Here is a 17,129-nt window from a genome sequence, read left to right on the forward strand (position 1 = left end):
TCAATCTTTTTTTGTGGGGTTGTTAAGAAAAGCAGATTTATCCTTTTCTGGGGGTCGCTTTCCTTTTTCACCAGAGACTCTGTCTTCCCCTTTGGTGATGTCTTCAATTCAGCAGTTTCTGGTTTGAAGGCCTTTATGGAAGAGGCTTCATGTTTATCAACCTCTTTATCTGCTTTTCTTTTTCTTTTTTCAGGTTTGGCATCAGAAGCTTTGCTTTTACCAACAGGTTTTGTTGACTTATGCTGTTTGTTGGAGGGCTTGTCTGACTTGGTTTCTTTTGGATCGTCTTTCTTGGTCTTTTCCTCCCTTGGTTGAGTGCCAACAGCATGGCCCTTGTAAAACATTTTATACCATTCTCTATAGTTCCTGTCCCATTCTCCATATCTCTCCTTTTCAAATGGATCTCCAAAGTCAGCAAATCTGCCATAGGAAGCTTTCATATCATACGCTGGAACTTCTCTGTATCTGTTAAAATGCTGCTTTTCTCCATCCCCTTGAGGTACAGTCCGTTCAGTGGGAGACTGGCCTCTAAATACTGGAGATCTTGACCGTGAATGGTATCTCCTGTATGCGGGTGACCGTGACCTTGAGTGGTGATAACCAGGTGACCTTGACCTAGAACGACAGTTACAACTCTTCTCTTTGCCTCCTCTTGGACAGGGTGGGGATTGTGAGAAGGAAGGAGAATAGGATCTTGACTGGGAGTAGGTATGTGAACTTCTGGAGTAAGATGAAGTACTATAGGGAGACTTGGACCTTAGGAAAAAGACAACAACAACAAAAAAGAAGTTAATTCAAAACAGTCACCCTGATTTTTTTCCTCCCAAAATTTGTTTGTTTGTTTTTTCTTCTCCATATACTTAAGTCAAAACTTCTTTTAGCTGCTCACATAACACTACTGCAAATTGAAGAACTTGAGAAAATGGAAAAGTTTCTGCTTCCAGCACAGAACAGCTGCTGCTTTGATAGTGTAAAAGCATAGAGGAAGGGTAAGTTTATTTCCACTCACTTAGAAGTGAGTGGTGTTGATGCTGGGAGTGCTGGGGCTTGAGTCCTCCTTTGGGTACATTCACGGTGCGGGTGCCCTCGATTTGAACTTCTAAAGAAACCCCAAGACGCGTGTCACTGTTTGTAACACTGCCCTCATTTTAAAGGCATTTATAAGCATTCTGATCAATGCTTATAAATACTTAAAGGGTGGGTGTCAAGAGGATGGGGCCGGTCTTTTTTCAGTGGTGCCCAGGGACAGGACAAAAAGAAATGGGCACAAACTCGAATGCAAGAAGTTCCACCTAAACATAAGGAGGAACTTCTTTCCTGTGAGGGTGGCAGAGCAGTGGAACAGGCTGCCCAGGGAGGTGGTAGAGTCTCCTTCTCTGGAGACATTCAAAACCCGCCTGGACAAGTTCCTGTGCAACCTGATCTAGGTGGACCTGCTTTGGCGGGGGGGGTTGGACTAGATGATCTGTAGAGGTCCCTTCCAACCCCATGTGATTCTGTAAAGAGGAAAGAGAACAAAGCGGGAGCATGGTGGCCAGCACTTACTTGTTCTCAAGTGTTTTTCTCCCTGCTTTCTGCTCATTTGAGACTACACTCATTTCTTGACCCTCACACTTGCCTTCCTCATCCTCTCCCAGCAGTTCCCTCAGTCTCCTCTCCTTACACTCAGCTTTGGACTATGGGTAGTGGCTGCGCTTGCTCAAAGAGCATCTCCATGTCCGAGTGCCCGCTGCTCCTCTGCCCTTCTTGGTGCACTTCATACTGCCCATGGTGGTGCATCACCACGATGGATTTGCCCTGTTCTTCTCCCTCAATTGTTATTTTCTTGCCTACTGAATTTTTAGACAGTCTGTGGGAAGGATCCTGGTTTCTGTTTGTATTTACCTTAAGATTTTCTAAACACGGTGCACCCTTACAATCTATTTAGAACAAATTTATTCCAAAAGGAAGGATCAGCTTGACACTGCAATAATAGATAAAACAGGCTTCTCTCCCTCCAGTCGAGAGAAAGCACTTGGCTGTTTGAGATCACAACACTGAAGAAACTCAAAATTGTCAGAAAATAACAGCGCTGACTCTTCCAGTAATTTGCTCCATCAGTATCAACTGAGGTGTTATACAAAGAATGTTGGAGGCTGCTGTCTATTGGGAGATCACTTTCTTCAACTCTATTCAGCCAGTAATCAAAAGGGTGGCTTTCCATCTGATCCTTTAATTATATTTAAGTTTTATATGGAATTATAGTTTCCTCAAAAAGCGTTTGCTTTTCATACTCCTCTTTTCAGTCATGTACTGGGGTTTTCTTTTAAATAATCTTTCCACAAGCAAAGATCTCCCCTGTTAAGGCCAATTCAAATTAAGACACTTAAAAATTAATTACCACTTGTATTCTCTGCAACTATCTGTGCATACCGATGTCATTATAAATCAGCTGTTGTATAAGCTACGTGTTATGGCCTTGTTACAAGCAATGATGCACTAATACTTACAGTTTCCAGCCTGCTCTGCCTCCTGCTGAGAGAGGTGAATGGGCTCTCATGGAGTGACCTTTTGGAGTGGGGAGAGGAAAAGAGATAAAAATCCCATTCAGTATATATGAAGGTAATTTTTTAACAGAAATTCTGATGTTATAGTTCCTTACCCATTGTGGGTGTTGATTGTCCCTGGGGGCCCAGAAGTAATGCTGGTTGTCTTCCTACAGGAACCTGACAGGCCTTGGGAGGAAATGCAAACAGTTGGAAAATAATCTCCACTAAAATGCAAGAATCACTGCATATATTGAAATAAAGCTTACCTTCTCTTCAAAAAAACTGCTGACAGACAGTGAGGAACATGTAGAAGGTTCAGCAGCCGTGACCAGAGCAGCAGGAGGTATAATGCTATCGACATTGCTACAAAAAAAAAAAACCAACAAATTTTTATTATTCAAACAGTGTTTTGAAGTGCCGCTTGAAACATAAAGTCCAAGGTGAGAAAACGCTGACTACTGTAAATGAAAAAAAAAAATTTACAAAATAATCTTCACCAGATCTACAGAAGTGAAGTTGGCCAATTCCCAACGAAGCGTGGTGAGAGGTCTCTGTGGATACTGGCATTTAAAGAGAAAGCTCGTGGAAACACATTGTATAACACTGATGATAGAAGTACTGTAGAAAAAAGTAATGTAAGAACAGCTGGCCAATTTTACCTATCATTGTGCTTTCACACTTTTCATGAAAATATTATTTCTTCAGTACTAAAGAGAAATTAATGCACTCAGGAAGGTTTGACACAACTAAATGGTTTCCTTAGGAATTGCTCACCACTTAAATCAAAGGGCTCCCAGAGAAAACCGTTCCTCTCAGGGCAGACCTGTAGGGAAGAACTGATGGGGAAACCAAACAAGCAACACTTCTGAGACAATTCTGGCATGAGGCACACTTCCAGCTTATCCAAGTGTCCTCATTCAAAGTGAAAACAAAAAATAGAACTCCCACAATTATCTGGAACTGTTACTAATGACATAAATCGCTAGCTGAGAGGCTCAGGAAGAAGAATCTGACTTCAGCATTTCGGTGTCTTTTATATTCATGTTGACGAATTTACTGATTTAGTACCGAAAAGGTGCAGGAGGTGGAACAGCCATGAGTGGTGGTGGAGGTGGAGGAAGTGGCAGCGGCTGCTGCTGCTGAATCTGCTTGTGGAGCCTTTTTGTGTGGCCGGTTCCATTGTGGAAGTTGTTCACAGCCTGGAGGCAGAAAAACATTTACAAAAAGGTAATACGAACTTTCGGTAGATACATGAACAAAAGCCTCCACAGAGTAGGATCACTTGTGTATTCCTGCAAATGCTGTCAATCCTAAAATTAGTCAACATATAACTATATGAACACATTGCCTTAAACACTGATATTAAGGACAGGTAACTCAAGAGTATCTGTATTTAAAGTGCTTCAGCGTTCGCGCTGAATCTGAAAGTGAGGCAATTGTGTTAAACAAAAGTGACCTGAATTTGCCCAGTCATCTCTAAAGAGTTATCAGCTTCTGTAACAGAGAATGTATTGGAAAAGTAAATGTAGCCTTATTCAATTTAGCCTTGCTTAAGGAGATGCAAATTAATATTTTCTTCCCCATTTTGCAAGTAGACTTTTCTTAACAACAGTTTAGGTAAAAGTCATCCTGTTACCTTGCGCAGGAACTTGTTGGCAATTAAAGTATCAGGGGAAACACCCATCTGATGACACATTGGGCAGGCGTGTTCCTCAGATTCCAGCAATGCTGTTCTAATGCCTGTGTATAATTAGAGTCATTAAGTAGGTTTAGCCAACAGAAGGAAATTTGGGGGGGTTCCAATCAATTATAAAAAGACATATATGATTAATGGGTGAATATGGTCGTGAATTGAGAGCATGAAGCTATAAATGTTCAAGAGTGTAAAACATTTCTAGGATGCAGTAAATAACTGTACAGTTTTGATATTTCACTATTGGAACATCTGAAGAGGGATGTTCTGGATGTGTCAATGGGTCTTTTTTCCACTACAAGACATACAGTGAGAAGTCACCAACCTCCAGGTTAGTGAATAAAACACACTTCGAAAAACCATTAGTGGGTTTGAGTTCTGAAGGTTTTACCCAACTGTCCCATGGAGAAGAATGTGGATTACTGGTTTGTGGCAGATCCGGTAAGTTGACCTACTAAAATATATTAGTATATATATGTCTGTATATATATACTCATATATATGTAATTTTGTATGAGAGAAAGGGCTGTGAAAAAACTAAATGCGTTCAATATCTAATACTGCAATCACCTGCGTGGTTTTGCCTCTTCTCATACTCATCCTTCTGCATGGAAAGAGGATTTAACTAGATACATAACAATGGAAAAAAGCTTCCTGCCTTTTATTTTCCCTTTATACAAAAAGAGTCCTTTCAGGGTATACGTAAGTGTGAAATAGAACTGGTAACAAGGTAATTTCATCATCTCCTGTTTCTGCTTTCAGAAAATCAGATGCGATGTTTTGAATGAATGAACGAACGTGGCAGTAACACTTACATTCGTCACAATAACTGTTTCCACAGCAGGGAGTAACGGCTGCATCAGTCATTATCTCTTTACAAATGAGACACAACAACTCATCTGGAACAGGGTCTGAGGAGGAAGAGGAGGACTTCTCTGGGAAAAAGGGAGGCTTCTCCTTCTTTCCTCTGGCATAAGCTTCCCTGGAGGGCAGGGGGGAAGGAAAAACAAAAAAGTTGACCATGGGGATAGGAAAACTTTTCCAAGCTCTGGATGTTACCAAAGGAAGGTAACAGATGGCATTCTCTCTCCACATCAGCCTTCCAAGATGTAGGTATTTAGTTTAAACTTCTTTGCTACAGCCACAGCATGAGAAGAGGGAGGGGGGAACAATTTTCTTTCTGCAGAACTCTCCCATACACTGGATCAACTATGAAATTAGCTCAGGCTAGAAACGTCATTTTTGCACAGGTAGAAATCAGTTGAAATTAATCCCATCTCTCTTTTGCCAGAGGGTAAATGTAAATTACAGGCTCAAGATAAAGTCAGTCTTCCAGTCATACCAGTATACCTTCCAGTATACCTTTTATACATGGAAGAGATCTATGTTACAGCTTCTGCAAAAGGAGACAGAAAAACAGAAGTGCCACCAAGTGCATTTTAAAACAGCCAGTCTTGTCAGCACACAGGAGTATTTTCTTAGTTGATAGCAACCGGAAAACCTCAGTGGGTTTCCCACATGGGATTTGATAAAAGTCGGAGAGTGGGGAGGAAATCTCAGTCCAACAGCTATTTGTTAATTTTTTGCAAGAGCCTTGGAAACATAAAACAGAAGCAAAATGAGCTTCCCAAGAGAATGACTGCGCTGTAAACACCACTGAAATGTTTTGCAGAAATACAGATTCTTGGCACTTTGCAAGTTTAACCAAATTCCAGGGGCATGAGCAGTAGGACCACCGTATTTTAATACTAGAAACTATCACAGATTTTGAGGTTACAATACAATGACAGTGCTTCCTCCCCCATAACTACACAGATGTGGCCAACTCAGTTCCATCGCCATCAGATATTTATGCATGGTTTCCTTTGTTCCCTTTTTGGTCAGTTCAATTAATTCTGTACTTACGCATTAATAATTGGAATTGCATATTTTCCGGTGTTTGTCAGCATCACACCCTTTGTATTGGGATCTTCCACCTCCATCAGAAAACTCCTTGGAATTCCGGTGCTCTTTTTAATTCTGGGAATAGGCTTAAAATTTTTGTCCTGTTAAGACAAGAAACACAGACATTTTCTCATCTTACGACCCACACTATAAATGGCATTTCAATGATTATTTTAAGCAGCAAAAGCCTTTAATCCTCTCCTTTTACCTAGACACAAACCCTCTCCTCCTCCAAAGCGTGATTCAGAGCCAGAGCTTAATTCAGGGCCCGAAACAGTCACTGAGAAACTCACCTTCACCATCAGTATAGATGGAGGTTGTACGTACATTCAGTGACTGACGTTACGTGGCATGAACGCTCAACCAGAGACTTATATAATTAAAATATGCAAATATTCAATAGGCGGGGCCAACAGAAACATCTTTGCTTTATACAAAATACTAAAAACTAAAAAGCATTAAAACCAGAAAAATAGTCAAGAGTATAGAACTACATAAAAATATGCATGAAAGTTCGCAGAAAAAGTTCGATGGATGCATCTAATGTCTATGACCTAGAAAAATAAAAATTTTACATTTTTAATTCCAGGTTTCCCTTGAATTTTGAAGGGTTTTGCAACATTGTCCCGTAACCTCTGTATTTCACCCCAGGAGAAACAATTCTTAATATGAGTGCTCATCATGTATTTGTTACAAAAGTGCCAAGGAAAAAATGAAGAGCTCAGTAACAGCAGAATCCCCCACAATCTTACCCCATTCGTTGGACAGTTCTTTATATAGTGGCCAGGTTTTCCACAACGAAAGCAAATATATGATGGTGGGGGTAGACCCAAGGGTTTCTTCATGTAACTAGAAGGTTTTTGGGAAAAGAAGGAAAAGGTAGGCACGTGTTTTGTTTAACATCTCTACAAGTTTTCCATCATTTTCAAAGAACAAATTTGACATTGTCAACACTTACTTGACGGGATCGTATTGACAGCAGGACTGTATCATCATGGCTTTTATTTTATCTTCCTCGGAAGCATTGGCTGCAGCCAAATTGTCGGTCTGTTGGGACAGGGAAGTGTTTGCCCAAGCATTAGAAACACATTTACGCCCCCCAGATGACAGCCCTCACCTCGTCCCACTGGCTGGGGCTGCCTGAAAACGGCTGCTATAGAGAATACAGTTGTGCTGAAGGGGTTCTGGGGAGTCCTGATGCTGTTACAGGAAGTTTTTGTGCCCGTTACCTACTGGAAAAGAGCGTTCTCGGGCACCCAAACCCTCAGGCTAGGTTTGTACAGCACATAAAGACTTGTGTGCCCAATCCAGTTTTCTTCCACATGCACTGAAGCTACATCTAGAAAAAATTATTCTACCCAGTATTTTTAAACTGATTTTTAAGCTTCAGACTGTTGGAAGAAGATGCCCGCTGTGCATTTAATGGAGAAAGATGTATGCAACTGTCATTATTTACACTTTGAGCATTAAAAGGACACTCAAGAGTTGGGGAAGTTGTTTCTGCTGCTGAAATTCAGCTTCCGACATAGAAGCATTAAAAGGAATCAAGCTTTTTATAACCCCTCAGCAAGACAAGAGATTCTCTGCAGTAGAAAAGCAACCATTGTGTGCTCTGGACCAGCCAAACCACATGTTCTCCCCTTATGAACCTCTTCAGTTTCAGTGATTTAACTACAGCAAGCAAAACCTGCAGGTTTTTTCCAGTTGTTTGTGTCCTTTTAATGTACAAATTGTAATATAAATCTTGTGCAGCACTAAATCTTCCCATTATTGAAGCCCACATTTATTTAAGCAGTATTTTTTAAAACGTTTTCATTACACACTAGTTCAGTTATAAGCAGGGTCTCAAGGAGCGGCTGTCAATGGTTTGGACCTTCATGCACCCACCCTTCAGATCAGCCACTCATGGTTTTGGTTTTATATCCATTCATTCACAAAAGCAACAAACTAGTTTCTACATTTTATTAAATCATCGTTTCATAGACATACTTATTTTTCTCAACAGTAACATAATCCCGATTGACATATCTCAAATCATTTCCATTAACATTTACAGAAAACTTTACAGATGCTTGACTAGTTTGTTGGAAGCCAAACAGTTTACAAAATACATCCAAAAGTCTGAAAACATTACTGGGAATAGACCAAAATTTAAATAAGGCATTTACTACATTGTAATAACAAACCAGAAAAGTTAACACCTTGCCTCCCTGCTAAGCTCGTCTGCACTAAAGAGGTTGGAGAAAGTCACAGTTTGGAGCTGCTTTATTTTATGTTCCTGTATTTTTCTGAAATAGTTAAATTTTCTCAAAAGCTTAAATTTGTACCCCACTTGGACAGTTTGTCACATTTTAGAGTAAAACTTCCCATGAGGTTACAGAACCAGGGACGTGTGTAGGGACAGCACTAATGGAGACCAATGTCTTTTGGTGGCTACCCTCCAAACTTTTTTTTTTTTTCCTCTTTTTTTTTTTTTTTCCCCAAATGTACCCATTAGGAAATGTGTCTCTCACTGCAGTAAGCACGGGAAGAAGTTACCAGTGGGAAGAGATTTCTCTTTCCTGGAAATGAACTCCCGTCTTTATTTTCAGAAGAAAGAACTCACTCCTCTGCATTAGGCCTGGCCTCCTCTAATCTCGGTAACTTTAAAGACTGGTATTTTAGTTGGCTGGCTTTAACTGCACCTTTTCATGAGGTGCAATCACTAGTGCTTTCCCAGACAAAGTTACGCATCGTTAAGCAAAAAATGCAATCAGTTCCTCAGCAAAACACAGTATTACAGCAGTTTCAGAAGGTCACATCTGCTAATACACCACACAGACACATTGATATATTCCGATAAACCATTAGGAACATTTACAGAATTTACACAGGCTGCATGTAGTCAAGTTTGTTGTGTTGTCCACTGTCAATATACAAGAATTTATGAAGTTGTGCAGCATTCAAAGAATGGGTCTGTAATGTAACTGGAAATTCAGAAATAGCCCTGCAAGTGTCCATATTACAGAAATGCTTCTATTTTGGCTGTGGCATCCCCCCCCCCGAAATGTCCGCAACTTGCAGCCAATTAAATTCTTCTGTAAAAATGCAAAATTAACAAAACGTATGAAAACCAATAAACAGTCTCTGAAAGGCTGCTTCTTTGTGCCTTGAAGATGAGTAATCCTGCAACATTACATTAAGGCTGGTAAGGTCCTCTCCTCTGTTCCCAAACTGGGAACTGCTCTTTACAGCAGTATCAAAATACACATGCATTTTTAAGTTAAAATATAAAAATTAAGTTTTGTTCCCATTACAACAGCTATCCAGCTATAGATCACAGTAGGAGATTTAAAAATACAAAGCAAACACTTTTTGTTTTGGTAAGTATTTGACAAGAATATATATATATATATTTATACCTCAATAAGCTGGGCCAGAGAAAGAGGTGCAGAAGAGTCATCAATCTGTTCACAAAAAATGAAACACATATTCAAGGTCTACAATCAAAACATACTAATAGTTCACCTCTAGTCTGAAAGTAGCACTACATCCTCTGAGTGTCACGGAAAGAGGCTTTTCAAGCGCAGTGTAATTTGTATTTGTTCAAAACATAAACTCTGAGAGCTGAGGAATGCCTGTGTGGGTAATAAGAAACTAAAATAATCAAACCCGCTGGAGATCAACTTCTTGCTCCAGGAGCCCTTGTCAACTGCTCACAACTGCTTCAAAGTCAAAGGCGTGAGGAGGCTGTCAGTTGTCAGCTGAAAAGGATTTTAAGCTGCTCAAATTACGGAAATAAAGGCTTTTCTCGTGATGGAGATCCCTGCAGTTACTGACACAGTAACACTAAACCAAAAAGACTGCACATCCTTGCTCTGGCTGCAGTAACAGCAGGACAGCAGCACACGTTGGCAGCATGGAACGACAGTGAACGTAAGAGCAAGGCAATGAAGAAATAGTCAAAGAATAGGCTTTTGTCCATCCTTTCTAAAAAGATCTTAACTATTTTCAATTTTTCTGCTTTACTGTTCAGTAACAATTGGCAAGCTTCCAGTGATTTATTCCTGCCACACTAAGATCTAGGTTCTGCTTTGAAATACATACAGAAACATGAATTTAAAAACAAAACAGAGCAGAAAAAAATAAAGCCTCCAAACTTTAGACCAAGATCCGAGTTATCTTTAAGAATAAAGCTCATTGTGTTTCCAACACCACAAACCCCTGAGGACACAATGTAAGCTGGCACGATTGTCAGACATTGTCTGTACAGCACAAAGTCATACAGGAAATGTTCCAGCACATTCTGTATGAAATACAATGTGTTACACAAATACCAGTAGTCACATTAGAACTGTGCAAGGGATGGCATTACTTAGTTTTTACTATGCTGAATTAAATACACTGCATTTGCAACATATATTGTGCTTTCCTGGAAAATACATTGTTAATGTTTGGAAAATTAATACAAGGCTATTTGTTTAGATCTTGCTTAGAATTCCTTGTTTAGAATTAAGTGCAGCGTGCAGAAAATAGCGTGAGATTGTGTTTTTACATACTGCTTTTGATGTTCCACTCACTGGCTCAGTTCGGATTCTAGAAAGAGAAACAAAGGTGATCAGAACTTACAAAAAAGCACTCATACCCAGCATAGAGCTGTGAAACAGATTATAAAACCTGAATATCAAACCATTATGTTCTAAATAAACCAGTTAATTGGAAACTCATTTGTAGACATAAATTGTTCCTTCTTGGTACATTCCATGCAACTAATAAAACCCCCCCAAATCACATTTCTGCTTGGGCGCAAATGACTCTAAGCTGTACAGCTGCAGAGCGCAGCAGAGCAAGAGAAAGTCCTCAGGTATTTTGTCTCTGCTACATAAGGATCAAAAATAATGAAGTCTCTACTGTAGTTTTGTGTTTTTGAATAATCAACCATCAAAAGGTGAAGGTAATTTTAGCCACTATGCATATCCCTGGTGTTACACAGAGCTACTGGAGAGCACTTCAGTTTCTAAGAAAGAACAGGGATAGTCCAGACACTGCAAAGTGCAAGTTTTCTTTGGTGAAAAAAATCAGTCCCCTAAGACAGCTGCTGTGGAACTGATGTTCACAGAGAAAGGCTGGTGGTTCCTGCGCCGGCCAGACCAGCCACGCACCTTATGATGGGAGGGAGGGCAGGGAAATACTTTAGTTTGCCACACAATGGTTTCTTCAGCCATTTACCTCCAAGAACACCCTACAGGGCAAGTAACGCATTTTGAAGTCTCTCCACCATCACAGCACACATTCACCATTCCCAAATATTGGCCACTCCACCAGGGGTTTCTGTGCTGTTTCTGGGCCCGAAGTTTACATGCAGAGCCACGTAAATTCAGTTTTTTTTCTTGCTAACACTTCACAGGTAGAAGGATGCTGCTGCAGTGTTTGAGCCACACTGTGACTCATCACCGCACTTTATTTATTGAGAACTGGCACTAGAAACACAAGGCAAAACCACAAGCTAATTACATCTACTAATAAATCAACTGTGGGAGAGGCATTTCTCTAGGAAGGCCGGAAAAACATGACCATTCAAACAACGCTAATGTAGCCGATACAGGTCTGGGCTGCACGAATACATAAGTGACAGCAATAACCCTGCAGTCAGGATTGCATTCGAATACCTGTAATTTTAATCAATACACCTAATTCTCTGTCCTCTGTAAACCTTAGGAATACAGAATTAAAACTTGGAGCACAGATACCAGCTTAGGGTAAAAACAGAAAGACAACAAGTAACATTTGGTAATAGGCTAAACTGCCTGCTGAGGTTCAGGTTTGGAAAGGATAAACTATTCCTTCATTGTACTCACACAAAAAGCAATACATTTTCAGATATTGTTATTTTTCTCTTGCCCAAAACATTGTCTTTAGGAAACTCATGGGACTCCCTTATGAATGAAACTTCTTGTTTGATGATTCCCCAGCTGGTAGCCCTGGCTCTTTCCTATAGAGCTGGTACACAAACCCCCCAGATCTGGGGTGTGAGAATACCTGCCGTATCCCGTCCCTGCTCCCCCAAATGCAAGAAATAGTCAAACACTGAAAATCAGACTCTTCTGAGATGGGAACAAATTATAAGTTTACACTACAGTGTGTGTCTGCCTTTACTATAAAAGCAATAAAAGCAAACACATATAATAAGGAATCTCTCCATGCAGAGGAAACAGGATCTACAACTTGGGTCTCAGAACAATCAACTCCAAGAACAAATCCAACTGAATCATGTTAAAAGTCACCATTGTTGGAGTTCGAACCCCATGTCCCAGCAGGCCTAAAAATGTCAGCCTGCTTTGGGACAGATACATTAAAATCTATCCCATGACGACAAAAATTAACAGCAGCTTTAATGAGAGAGAAACAATCAGAAAGCCTCTGTAAACTAATATCCATAGAAGTAGTGCACACACTGAAACCCTTAACAAAGGATTCAACACTTTAGGGACGCTCACACAGTAGATGCTTTGCTGGTAGCTTCGACTCCTCCAACAGGGATCCTTCTGACAATTCCCAATGAGTTCTTCAGAATCAGGACATTGTCATCTCTGTATTCTGTAACAAGAGAAATACAGAAAAAACATCAATTTGTAGGAATGTATATTAATATGTAGTTACATGGAACTTCAGAGACTCCTTTTACAGATCTAAATGCAAAATTCAACAGTGCACTTACCGTCTCGACACACTAATAGCACATTTCAAGAACTCTTCAGGTTTGATAATCAAACACAAGCAGCAAAATCTTTTTCATTTCTGTAAAATAGTTTGAATGCCAGCAGCAAATTGGTCTCAAAAGTCACAAAGGGAGAGACTGCTCATGCATGAGGTTCTTTCCTGGTCAGCTTCAGCTGCTTTTGCTTCTGTTCTGGGGATCTTTGGAGAAAAACAAACCTCAGCAAAATCTCACCTGCATAAACCAGATTTTGAAGCCGGACTGGCTTGTCCTGACACAAAACAGGCCCTTGGCTAAAGCATGAAAGCTCTGGGCCACTGATTTCAGGGCTGCTACCTAAAAACAACTGACCCAATGCCAGCAGTGCTCAGGAGTGACTGAACACAGGTGAGAGCTGCCATCGCCATCTGCTCCTTGGAGCACAGCACCAACAACCACTTCTCAGCTGCTCAGCGCTTTACGTTTAAGCAGGAACGGAGCTGGCAGGGCTGGAATTTAGATCACAGAAATTTGGGGGTTTTGAGCTGACTGTCACAAATAGGGCAGAACTGGCTCCAGCTAAAGGGGGGTATCTCCCCTCTTAAGTTGATCAGCTATCAAGTTTGAATTAACCAAAGGGACATGAGTTCTTTTGACTCCCTTTTTGCAGAACAGAGAGACTCAAAACAAAATTACCTATGAAATGCCTTGAAAAGCCTTTCCAACCCGGTGTGTGCCTAAAGGTCGCCAGGCTTGGCCTTGGCTCACACCATGTTGGACTTTTGAAGAGGCTGAAACCCTTCTGGCCTTTGACATAAGGCACAGACAAAAACCCAACGACCTGAGACATTTGGGTTGAGTCAGCTTAAAATGCAAAGATCTCATCATGAGAATGGGCTTTATATTGTACTTACATGAGCTGGATATGACTAAATATTTTAAAGCACTATCAGCAGCCATTCCCTGCCTACAATTGTAAATATTAAAAGCCCATATCTTTGCAGAGCAAATCAGCACAATATGCTGTATCTCCAGTCAAGCTCGGTCAGGGCAGTTTTGCTCAGTGATCACGCAAAGTAGGAATATTTCACCATTTTTCCCCTTCTTTGGAGATTTTCAAGACCCGCCTGGATGCAGTCCTGAGTAGCATTCTCTAAGCAATCCTGCTTCAGCAGGGGAGTTGGACTAGATGATCTATATGGTCCCTTCCAACTCTAAAAAAAAATTCAGTGAAATTCAGTGAAATTTGTGCTCCATTTTTCAGTGTATTATTCCTACAGGCAGGAACCTCTTAGACCAAACCATATCTACCAGAAGACATTATTTCAACAATGAAAGGATAATTTTACTTCTACTTACACTTTTTGACGGAGAAGGAGCTCAAACAGCACCGAGGCCCAGGCAAACCCCAGGGAGCTCAGGCCAGCTCAACTCTAGAAGCCCAAAGCAGCTATTTCTGCCTCTGAATGGAGTCACACAGAGTGTTCTTTCTGCTCCAGGTCACAAACCACAAGACTGAGATTTCAGAGATATGGGATCAGCAACAGTGGCTCCACAAAAAGGCAGAGTTTGCTGCACCTGTGCCCAGCTGAGGATTGTGGTGGTTCTGCAGGAGATGCCAAGTGGCAGCACCTCTGCTAAAAAGAGACTGGGTATATGAGGACAGAGACCAATGCATTTATTCACAAACTCTGCCAGCCTGCAGAGCTCAATCTGAGCATGCACAACAGCTGTACGGCGCAAAAGCAGGAATAAGTCCTCTTTTAGTATTTTGTGATAATTCATTGACCATTAGAAGAGAACCATCGACACCTCCTTCTGAACAGACTCCCCTTGCGTGTATAAATAGAGACAGATGTTTGTTTTCAATCCCCTCGTTAAAGGCACCTTGCAGACAGCTCCCACCATCAAATAACAGACTGATATAAAAATGAATTCACCTTAAAAGTCAAGCAGTGCACATTTAAATGGATCAACTGAAGATTGGTAATAGCTTGGTGAAGTAAAGCCTTTTTCAGTACAGGAGACTTATCATGGCACATATTTGTATTCGGTTTCTGAAACATCCCACAAGCTTGGTCAGAGCATTTGCTTGTTGCTTGTTGAAAAGCATTCACATACAGCAGAGCACATCACTGAGTTAGTTCTGGGAAGGGACCAGTTGGCTTTAATACATTTATTTTTCCTTTGCCTCAATTAATTGAATTAATTTTGGTGATGAAATGCTTTGTGCATTTAATGCACAGTTTATAAATCCCATTTTTAAGAATCTGTAATTCTCAAAATCTGCTAGTTGTTATAATTTGTGCCAGTTCCTACTGTTTTTTCATGGCCTCCACCCTTTTGAATCTGACAGCGTTCCAAAGCATCTCTCTGAGCACTATCTAGAGAAGTGTTTTCACCCAGAAACAGTAGAGAAGCTCCTCAGAACAGAAGCCATCAGAAGGCAAGTTGATATGCAAAATGAAAAAGAACAGCCTGTATTGGGGTTAGATGCTTCCATATCCAGCCATTGTGCTGCTGGCGGAAGATTTGCAGAGTAAGAGGTGAAAATGAGGACGAACGTGCCAGACTCTCTGTGCCAGAAAACAGGGGAACTCCCAAGAACACATTTTCTCCCTAGCGCTTAAAAATATGCTTTCTTATTATGTGATGTTTTAACTCTGTTCTAGCCAACACCCCTTGCACACTGTAAGACACAAACCACCCCTGTAGCTGGCACTGACAGCACCACCTGGAAACATCCTGATGGACAGACTGGACTACAATTTCTGGATTTTCAGCTTCCACAAAAACAGGGGTCAATGATCTCATCTACAGCGGGTGTATCCTCATTTCTTGAATGAGTGAGTTCCGTAGGCCACACACTTCATGGGACTGTCATTTACATTATTCTCATACAGTGCTGTGCAACTGTACTGCTTTGAGAGGATGAGTCAATAAAATCTAACATTCTTTCAGTCATTAATCTGATTATACAGACTGCCCCATGCCTTAACTCTAAATGCTTTTAGATGCTTTGCTCTAAAACTAGTGGGGGGATTTTTACATTTTCATGCGGAAAACACCCTTAGGAAAGCTTCAAAAAGCATCTGTGCCACTAATACACCAGGTTTAAAATTTTATACCCATTTTACAAAGGTCAAAGTGCAACACAACCTACCTAGAGGAGCATCTTGTCGCTGTACAACAAGAGTGATGCTCTTTAACATATGAAAGATATTCCTTCTTTAACATCACCTTTAGGCAACACCACATTTAACAGAACCCAGTGAAGCAGACACTTCTTCACTGAATTGTGATTCCATATGAAAACAAGCAACACACTTTGTAAAAATATTATGTATATTACAGCAACACTTTATGGGGTCATGTATTTATGAGCATCAATTTTTCTTCTAAAACTTTGTTTTTGGTTTCTCGCCTGCTATAACAGAATCCCCATGTTTGGCCTATTTCAAACATTTTTTTCTCCTGGTGATAATAACCGGGCCCATCACAGTTTATTACCATCCAACATTCTGGGTTTAAGGCACTGTTTTACACAGCCCCAACTATTACAGGAGTGACATCAGCCAGTTGCCATTGAGCCTGCGGGCACTGAAAGTTCATTAGCAACTGAAGACAACATTCAGAGACCCTTCTGCAGCAAAGCCCTTAAAGAAAATTAAGCCTTTTTTAAAAGATCTTGACAATTTTATTCAATACTGCTAGAAAAATTCAATACTTCTGAAATGTATCTCTTCCTACACGCCACGTGATCCCACGGCATCCCTAAGACCCTGAACTTTTTGCTGTTAAGTCTCTTCAGACATTTTCCTAAAAACAGTCTAAATATCTGTAGATAAACAGTGAGCTTTAGTTTCAACCACTTTAAGGGCTAGGGCTGAAGTTACAGTTACCCCAGCATACATAATATTCTGTTTAAGTTTTGATACATGAAAGAGGAAGAGGAAAAAACCCCACGAGTACACATTTTAAAGAAAAGACTGTTGTAAGAAAGTCACAGAACCAAGGCAAGGGGTGGGGGTGGGGGGAATGTTTAAGGAACGAAAACACTTTACAAGTCTTTCTGTTTCTGAAAGTCCCATCCCAACGTCTTTAATCACATTCAAACTTATCAAGATGGCAGATTACCAAACTGAAATACGATGCTAAGTAATACGAAACCATTATTATCTCTGAGATTTAAAAGAATTTATGACTTCTCTAAGAATATTTCTTAAGTATATTCACCATAAAAGTCCTGCCATAAAACTTCAGTAACTGCCCTGATATGGTTAACATG

At 40.5% G+C, this 17,129-nt stretch overlaps 1 protein-coding gene across 1 annotated transcript; it reads right to left on the reverse strand.

The window, feature by feature from the left end:
• Positions 1–3,589: 3,589 nt before the first annotated feature.
• Positions 3,590–16,361, reverse strand: LOC141466763 (E3 ubiquitin-protein ligase RBBP6-like). The gene is given in 10 exon segments (XM_074150849.1): positions 3,590–3,727; positions 4,165–4,268; positions 5,037–5,203; positions 6,127–6,266; positions 6,918–7,014; positions 7,124–7,212; positions 9,567–9,611; positions 10,704–10,768; positions 12,625–12,741; positions 16,352–16,361. Coding segments are annotated over 10 exon segments (972 nt in total).
• Positions 16,362–17,129: the final 768 nt, after the last annotated feature.

This window comes from Numenius arquata, chromosome 7 (assembly GCF_964106895.1).
Source record: "Numenius arquata chromosome 7, bNumArq3.hap1.1, whole genome shotgun sequence".
Lineage (NCBI taxonomy): Eukaryota > Metazoa > Chordata > Aves > Charadriiformes > Scolopacidae > Numenius > Numenius arquata.